This window comes from Mizuhopecten yessoensis, unplaced genomic scaffold, assembly GCF_002113885.1.
Source record: "Mizuhopecten yessoensis strain PY_sf001 unplaced genomic scaffold, ASM211388v2 scaffold8557, whole genome shotgun sequence".
In the NCBI taxonomy this organism is placed as follows: domain Eukaryota; kingdom Metazoa; phylum Mollusca; class Bivalvia; order Pectinida; family Pectinidae; genus Mizuhopecten; species Mizuhopecten yessoensis.
Genome location: NW_018407607.1, coordinates 19,379 through 28,907, shown reverse-complemented (window position 1 = coordinate 28,907; position 9,529 = coordinate 19,379). Strand labels below are relative to the sequence as shown.

Below are 9,529 nucleotides of genomic sequence, written 5' to 3'. Positions count from 1 at the left end.
CTATAACTATACACACCTGTATATATACTATACCTATACACACCTGTATATCTACTATAACTATACACACCTGTATATCTACTATACCTATACACACTTGTATATCTTCTATAACTATACACACCTATATATATACTATACCTATACACACCTGTATATCTACTATAACTATACACACACCTGTATATCTACTATAACTATACACACCTGTATATCTACTATAACTATACACACACCTGTATATCTTCTATAACTATACATACCTATATATATACTATACCTATACACACCTGTATATCTACTATAACTATACACACCTGTATATATACTATAACTATACACACATGTATATCTTCTATAGATATACACACACCTATATATCTACTATAACTATACACACCTGTATATCTTCTATAAATATACACACACCTATATATCTTCTATACCTATACCCACCTGTTTATCTTCTATAAATATACACACATGTATAGCTACTATAACTTTACACACCTGTATATCTTCTATAACTACATTTGTATACACACCGGTATATCTACTTTGACTATACACACACCTGTATATATACTATACCTATACACACCTGTATATCTACTATAACTATACACACACCTGTATATCTACTTTGACTATACACACACCTGTATATATACTATAACTATACTCACCTGTATATCTTCTATAACTATACACACACCTGTATATATACTATACCTATACACACCTGTATATATACTATAACTATATACACACCTGTATATCTTCTATAACTAACACATCTGCATACATGTAAATAAATACCATAACTGTTTTAAGGGTTTGTTTTCGCTTCAATTCAAGGATTTTTCCTTCCTTTACATTAAGAATTTGTTTCGTCTTTTATTTAAGGGCTTTGTCCTGTCCTGAATTTGAGGGTTTTGTTTTGTTTTGTTTTGAAAAGCTTTGTTATATGGGGCATCTAAGGAGCATGTCTGTGTCCTATGCGAAGAGGGACGTATTACATTTGTATGTACCCTGAAATGTGTTTTGAGATCTCTTCAATATTACCATATGCAATCATTGCGAGATTATTATTGGATTTTCCCCACTGTGTTGCTATCCTTTCCTAGGTTTGTTTAGTGACTGCAACCATCTTACTGATATATTGTGTGTTGTTACAAAAGCCAACACAAACATAAACGGAGGTGTTCCTGGTTCTGTTTAAATACATACCGAACTTTAGTCTAGTTATTTTGATGCGTCATTAGCTATTCTAATTGGTTCTTTAACACACACTTACCTAAATTGACGTTTTCAGTTTATATTTAATTTGTACGTGTTTCCGTGATCTAAATCTTACATCCGCTAACAGGATCGCACTCCAACTAACTCCCCTGCGTGTAATTAATGTAATATCCGGTGTCATTGACCACTCCCTTGTGTGTTATATGTGTACTGTCTGGTGTCACTGACTATTCTGTTGTGTGTAACCAGTGTAATGTCCAGTGTCACTGACCATTCCGTTGTGTTATATGTGTAATGTCTGGTGTCACTGACCATTCTGTTGTGTGTAAACAGTGAAATGTACGGTGTCACTGACCATTCTGTTTTGTAACCAGTGTAATGGCCAGTTTCACTGACCATTCCATTGTGTAACCAGTTTAATGTCCGGTTTCACTGACCATTCCATTGTGTAACCAGTTTAATGTCCGGTTTCACTGTCCATTGTGTTATATGTGTAATGTCTGGTGTCACTGACTATTCTGTTGTGTGTAACTAGTGTAATTTCCGGTGTCACTGATCATTCTGTTTTGTAACCAGTGTAATGTCCGTTTTCACTGACCATTGTGTTATATGTGTAATGTCTGGTGTCACTGACCATTCTGTTGTGTAATCAGTGTAATGTCCGGTTTCACTGACCATTCTGTTGTGTGTAACCAGTGTTATGTCCGGTTTCACTGGCCATTCTGTTGTGTGTAACCAGTGTAATTTCCGGTGTCACTGATCATTCCGTTGTGTAACCAATGAAATGTCCGGTTTCATGGACCATTCCGTTGTGTAACTAGTGTAATGTCCGGTGTCACTGACCATTTCGTTGTGTGTAACCAGTGAAATGTCCGGTGTCACTGACCATTCCCTTGTGTGTAACCAGTGTGATGTCCAGTGTCCCTGACCATTCCGTTGTGTGTAATCAGTGTGATGTCCGGTGTCACTGACCATTCCGTTGTGTGTAATCAGTGTGATGTCCGGTGTCCCTGACCACTCCCTTGTGTATAATCAGTGTGATGTCCGGTGTCACTGACCATTCCGTTGTGTGTAAACAGTGAAATGTATGGTGTCACTGACCATTCCGTTGTGTAACCAGTGTAATGCCAGGTCTCACTGACCATTCCGTTGTGTGTATTAAGTGTGATATCCGGTGTCACTGACCATTCCGTTGTGTAAGCAGTGTAATGCCAGGTCTCACTGACCATTTCCTTGTGTGTATTCAGTGTGATGCACTGTGTCACTGACCACTCCCTTGTGTATATTCAGTGTGATGTCTTGTTTTACTGACCATTCCGTTGTGTGTATTAAGTGTGATGTCTGGTGTCACTGACAATTCCGTTATGTATTCAGTAAAATGTCCGGTATCACTGACCATTCCGTTGTGCATCTAGTATTATGTCCGGTGTCACTGACCATTCCGTTGTGTGTAAACAGTGAAATGTACGGTGTCACTGACCATTCCGTTGTGTAACCAGTGTAATGCCAGGTCTCACTGACCATTTCCTTGTGTGTATTCAGTGTGATGCACTGTGTCACTGACCACTACCTTGTGTGTATTCAGTGTGATGTCTTGTTTTACTGACCATTCCGTTGTGTGTATTAAGTGTGATGTCTGGTGTCACTGACAATTCCGTTATGTATTCAGTAAAATGTCCGGTATCACTGACCATTCCGTTGTGCATCTAGTATTATGTCCGGTGTCACTGACCATTCCGTTGTGTGTAAACAGTGAAATGTACGGTGTCACTGACCATTCCGTTGTGTAACCAGTGTAATGCCAGGTCTCACTGACCATTCCGTTGTGGGTATTAAGTGTGATGTCTTGTGTCACTGACAATTCCGTTATGTAATCAGTAAAATGACCGGTGTCACTGACAATTCAGTTGTGTAATAAATGTAATGACAGGTGTCAATGACCACTCATTTGTGTGTATTCGGTGTGATGACCGGTGTCACTGGCCACTCCCTTGTGTGTATCCAGTGTGCTGGCTGGTGTCACTGACCACTCCGTTGTGTGTATCCAGTGTGCTGGCTGGTGTCACTGACCACTCCGTTGTGTGTAATCAGTGTAGTGGTGTGTGTCACTGAACACTCCTTTGGGTAATCTATGCAATGTCTCGTGATTCTTCCCACACCCTTTGTTTGTCTGTGTTATGTCTGATGTTAATTACTTCACCCTTTGTTTGTCTGTGTTATGTCTGATGTTAGTTCCTTCCCCCTTTGTTTGTCTGTGTTATGTCTGATATAACTTACTTCACCCTTTGTTTGTCTGTGTTACGTCTGATGTTACTTACTACACCCTTTGGTTGTCTGTGTTATATTTGAGGTAACTTACTTCACCCTTTGTGTTGTCTGTGTTATGTCTGGTGTAACTTACTACACCCTTTGTTTGTCTGGGTTATATTTGAGGTAACTTACTACACCGTTTGTGTGTCTGTGTTATGTTTGATATAACTTACTTCACCCTTTGTTTGTCTGTGTTATTTCTGATGTAACTTACTACTCCCTTTGTTTGTCTATGTTATTTCTGATGCAACTTACTACACCCTTTGTGTGTCTGTGTTATGTTTGATATAACTTACTTCACCCTTTGTTTGTCTGTGTTATATTTGAGGTAACTTACTTCACCCTTTGTGTTGTCTGTGTTATGTCTGATGTAACTTACTACACCCTTTGTTTGTCTATGTTATATCTGATGTAACTTACTACACCCTTTGTGTGTCTGTGTAATTTCTGATGCCCATGACATCCATGTGTTGAATTCCAATTGTGTTCGACCATGCGTTTCACTTGCAGGTTGAAAGGTCAGCCATGATCACTATTTTGTCACCATCAGAGTCAGCCTACAACGAATCCATTTCGTGTTCTAGTATCAAGTTTATCCCTATCTTCAATAAATGAAGGCATGCGAAGATAACCAAATGTTTGTTTGTGCTATCATATTCAAATATTGATAATTAACTTCACATAAATGCAAACGATTGCTCAGATAATTATTTGATTATTTCCCCCGCCAGGTGGAGCGGATCACAGTGAAGAAGATGACCATAAGTATCAAGCGTTCATGTGCAAAGGAATGTTGGTATGGCTGCCGCGCGAAAGGATTCGGGGTGACCCAGATCATGTGTACTTCCTGCTGCCAGGAGCCGAACTGTAATGTTGGTAATAATTCTCCGAGGACTTCCGTCAGATCCAGTCGCCTAACACTACCATTCCTTATTATCTCGTGTATTGGCAGGTATTTCTAAAAGCGACATTCTGATTGGGATGATGTGTACCTACCTCGAGATCACGTGACAATGTGCAGTGTCGGTAATAACGTGTGTACACACATTGGATACTATCTGACATCATCACGTGTTTTGTGAATATCACCGATACATTCAGTGTACAATCTACCCACTTATTACACTGTACCTGTTTACTATGACTAAATCGATACAGGATTTTACTTGATCTAATACACATACATGTATGATGTGGTTCATATTTTAGGTTTGAACTCATTGGATGAAATGGACGAATTAGAAACAAAAATGATTTCCTTATATTTTATTTCGTTTTTCGCTATGGAAACATGACGTCATTATTCCGTCCTCGACATTTTTCTGTGCGCCATTATTTAGGAAGCGAATGGAACATATATTCGTAATAGTCATAAGAATGTTTTAGGGATATGAATAAATCATGCATGTAATGTACAATTGTATGTTTTACGTAAAAGCACTACAGCACACATGAGAAAGTCTTTGACCGCCCAATACACATCGGCTACTAATGTATCTTTGATACCATGTTAACTTATTTGCTGTATTGGCAATTCAACACTGACTTGCAGTTGCCAATTTAAAACTCACCTGAAGTTCAGTTTGTTTTGTGACGAACCTTTAATTTTTGTAAATTTGCAATATCATTATGACGATATCATATTGAAACACGCTACAGGGATAATTGTGTGGAAATACTTGTTTTAGTTTAATTAATGTATATACATGTACGACATTTGGTCATCACTGAAGTAAAAATGTACTCATAAATTATTGCCACAGTGTATTCAATTGACAAACAATTATGCTACACTTATATTACCACGTTTTTATAACTAATACACATCTTTTAATAGTGTATTCTGTAAAGGCTTGAAATATGTATGGTATTCAAGAGGAAAATACACCATTTTCTACTTGAACTGGTAAATTGTACTTTAAACGATGTAGATAAAATGTAACTATGACAAAAATGTTCGGGATTTTGTAGCGTTATCCTTGGTTCGATATTTTAACAACGTCACGTTTGACATCAAAGCTATGCCCTATTTTCAATGTGCTTTACAGGGATTATTTATTCTGCTTTTTCCTTTGTTATAAGATTACCTGCCTTGATACCAATTCCTTCCGCTAGACTGCACTCTTTGATGCTCCTAAACGTGTTCTTGCCTTAGTTTCGGTATTTCCGCCAGGAAAGCTCTTCGCTATACTAAGACCAGTAGCAGACAATCATATTTCAATTTTGATTGACTGGCCATTATGTTGATGACGTAATGTATTGATAAAAATGTCTTAGGAACACTAACAAAACAAAATGGATGCTGTTGAGTTAAGTTTCAGTTAACAAAGGTAGCTTTGTCGCAAGTCAACCTGAGTATTGCCTGCAACATGAGAGTAGGGGAGACCAGGAAATATTCGACCGATTTATATTTAAATCGCTCGTGACAAAGTGGCATTTGTTGAAAATCATTTGCATATATTCAATTTCAAATAATAAAAAAACCCATACCTTTTGTAGAAGAATACGAAATGTGAAAACACGACCGTATCTGATGATTTTCTTTAAAACTTTATTTTCTGTCGGCAATTAGATGGCCAAAACAGTCTAGAGTTTGTCCGGCCCATGCCGGAATCAACATGATAATGACGTCAATAGCCAACTGCAGCATGAAAGTAAATGCTCAGCTAATATGTATCCTATTACACTTCAGACATAAATAAGAAGTAATTCGGTTTACAGAAAGTTCGCAAAACTAGTAAAAAAGTGAGGTCATTATTTTTTTCTACCCTTTCAAATGTAAAGTTCCAACTTTTAGTAGTTTTATTACTGAGTTTTCCATGTTATGCTTGTCAATGTTTCGTTCAGTAAAGCTCAGAAGGAGCTGAAGGTGATCAATCTATACAGTAGCGCGGGAACACATGGTAGTTTTGACAGACATCATAGGGAAGCATTTGTATAATGTGGGACCTTGAAGTTCTTCGATCCATCCTGGCTCTTCTTGCTCCGTTCTCTGAATTTGTCACAATCCAAATATATCTTGTTGCTACCCTGTTTATAGGTGTTTTGTAGTCAATAGTTATTTTACTGATGGTACAAAGCGAATTGTTTACTCTGACAACCTTTTCTACCTTAGTTCTGCACACAATAGATGCACAGAGCAAGGATGGGAGTTTTGCTTAAGAATGCTGCGCGGTCTATGATACTAGACAGTTTTTTGTATTTTCGAAGCAATATTGTGTAACCTTAACAACAGAAAATAGTACGGCGGGCAATCCAGTCTGCCATTTTGCAAGTTAGCTGATGGAATCCAATTTTTCAGACTAAAATGTAATTACATGTAGTTCTAGCTGGTGGCGAGCGTCCGCTGTCATTTTCCGCAGCATGAACCCATACCTATTCAGACAGTATTTTGTTGTTTCTTCGCGAATGAGATGCGCACGCATATTCTGGTTCCGTTTCTTCATGTCGTTTTACAGGGAATGAACACGTAGGCAAATGTACGCTACAGCATACATGGGTATCTACGTGTGTTAAGATAAACAGGTGTTTGTTTTGTGTGTAGTTAAACATGTGTATGCTGGGTTGTGTAACTAGCATTGGCAAGTTATAGGTTGTGTGACTAAACGCATGCCTGTTGGGTTGCATAACTAAACATGTACATGTTTGATTGTAAAACTGAACACGTGTATGTCTTGAGTTTGTAGCTAAACACGTGTATTTTTGTGAGAAACTAAACCCATGTACATGCATATCTCGAGTATGTAGCTAAACACGTGTTTGATATAAAGTGTAACTAAACACATATATGTTAGAGCGTGTAGCTAAACACGTGTTTGATGAACTTAACCCATATACGCTATACTGTGTACAAACATATACGTATATTAGTGCTTGTAACTAAACACATATTTGTGTTGGAAGTTTAATTTAACCCATATATGCTATAATGTAACTGAACACTTATTTGATACATATATAATGTGTAACTAAACACACATATGTTAGAGCGTGTAGCTAAACACGTGTTTGATATGCTGTGTAACTAAACACATATATGTTAAGGTTTTACTATTCGTGTTGGAAGTTTAATTTAACCCATATACGCTATAATGTAACTAAACACCTATTTGATACATATATAATGTGTAACTTAAAACACATATGTTAGAGCGTGTAGCTAAACACGTGTTTGATATGCTGTGTAACTAAACACATATACATGTATGTTAAGGTTTTACTATTCGTGTTGGAAGTTGAATTTAGCCCATATATGCTATAATGTAACTAAACACACATATGTTAGAGCGTGTAGCTAAACACGTGTTTGATATGCTGTGTAACTAAACACATATATATTAAGGTTGTACTCGTCAGAGGTTTCAATCACGTTCAAGTCTCGTTTTGATCTTGTGTAACAGGTTTGTGAAATATCAAATAAGTTTTGATCAATTTTAATAGCAAACACACATCTGGAAAAAAGCGTCAAAAAATATATGTCTCTTGTTTGTAAAACTTTTTTTTACAAGAATTTTAGAAATTGACTAATTTGGGCGGCTATTTTGAAAATATGTATTTCTTAGATTTCACGAAAGACCAAAAATTTCACCTATTTTGACACTCGATTGATCACTTAAATCGTCATTGTGTCGCCATTTGTAATTGTAGCAAGTTCATCTTTGCTGTATAGCTTTGTTATGTACAATATGATGACAATGATGTCGAACAAATTGGAAAATTATACAGTATATGATTGGTATTATTTTTACATGTTTAGTGTAACAGAAGCACTTTGATTTATGACTCAAAAAGGGTGAAAATAAAAACATACAATTATGAGACAAAAATGAAGCACACGGACCCCCTTTTTGTGTCTGTTTTAGAAAGAACAACACAGCTCTTTTTTATTCATGAAGTATTAAAAAAGGTTTAATAGCAGATAAACAAATGAGTTTTTTTTCATTAAAATATAAGGGTAGGGGTAACTTAGATCGCTTTTCTGAGATAAAAAAAATACAGGATTAAGAAATTTTACTTCGATAAGTTAAAAGAAATGACTATTCTCAACAATTCTGCAAACATTCATGCATATTTTATAACAAACTTGGGAAATATTGAATTAATATCAAGTTAAATTGGTATCTTTGAAAGATCAAAGCCAAAAAAAACCCACACAAACATATTTTATTTGCATTAATACAGAGGTGTTCATCCTTAAGAGTGTAGCTAAACACGTGTTTGTTAGAGTGTAGCTAAACACGTGTTTGTAAGAGTGTAGCTGAACACGTGTTTGTTAGAGTGTAGCTAAACACGTGTTTGTTAGAGTGTAGCTAAACACCTGTTTGTTAGAGTGTAGCTAAACACGTGTTTGTCAGAGTGTAACTAAACACGTGTTTGTTAGAGTGTAGCTAAACACGTGTTTGTTAGAGTGTAGCTAAACACGTGTTTGATATACTGTGTAACCTAACCCATGTATGTTAGAATGTAGCTAAACACGTGTTTGATATACTGTGTAACCTAACCCATGTATGTTAGAATGTAGCTAAACACGTGTTTGATATACTGTAAAAAAGTCATGTATGTTAGAATGTAGCTAAACACGTGTTTGATATACTAGTACTGTGTAACCTAACCCATATACATGTATGGTAGAATTTAGCTAAACACCTGTTTGATACACTGTAACCTAACCCATGTATGTTAGAGTGTAGCTAAGCACGTGTTTGATATACTGTGTAACCTAACCCATGCATGCTAGAATGTAGCTAAACACGTGTTTGATATACAGTGCAAAACCCATTTATGTTAGCATGTAGCTAAACACGTGTTTGATAAACTGTGTAACCTAACTCATGTATGCTAGAATGTAGCTAAACACGTGTTTGATATACTGTGTAACCTAACCCATGCATGTTAGAATGTAGCTAAACACGTGTTTGATATACTGTGTAACATAACCCATGTATGTTAGAATGTAGCTAAACACGTGTTTGATATA

General features: G+C 36.5%; 1 protein-coding gene across 1 annotated transcript in view; it reads left to right on the top strand.

Moving 5' to 3' along the window:
• Positions 1-5,707, top strand: part of LOC110456185 — a 36,904-nt gene extending 31,197 nt beyond the window's left edge. The window contains exon 4 of the mRNA XM_021506763.1: positions 4,284-5,707. Within this exon, the coding sequence (XP_021362438.1) occupies positions 4,284-4,514 (231 nt within the window). The 3' untranslated portion in view covers positions 4,515-5,707. The remainder of the gene's footprint in view (positions 1-4,283) is intronic.
• Positions 5,708-9,529: the final 3,822 nt, after the last annotated feature.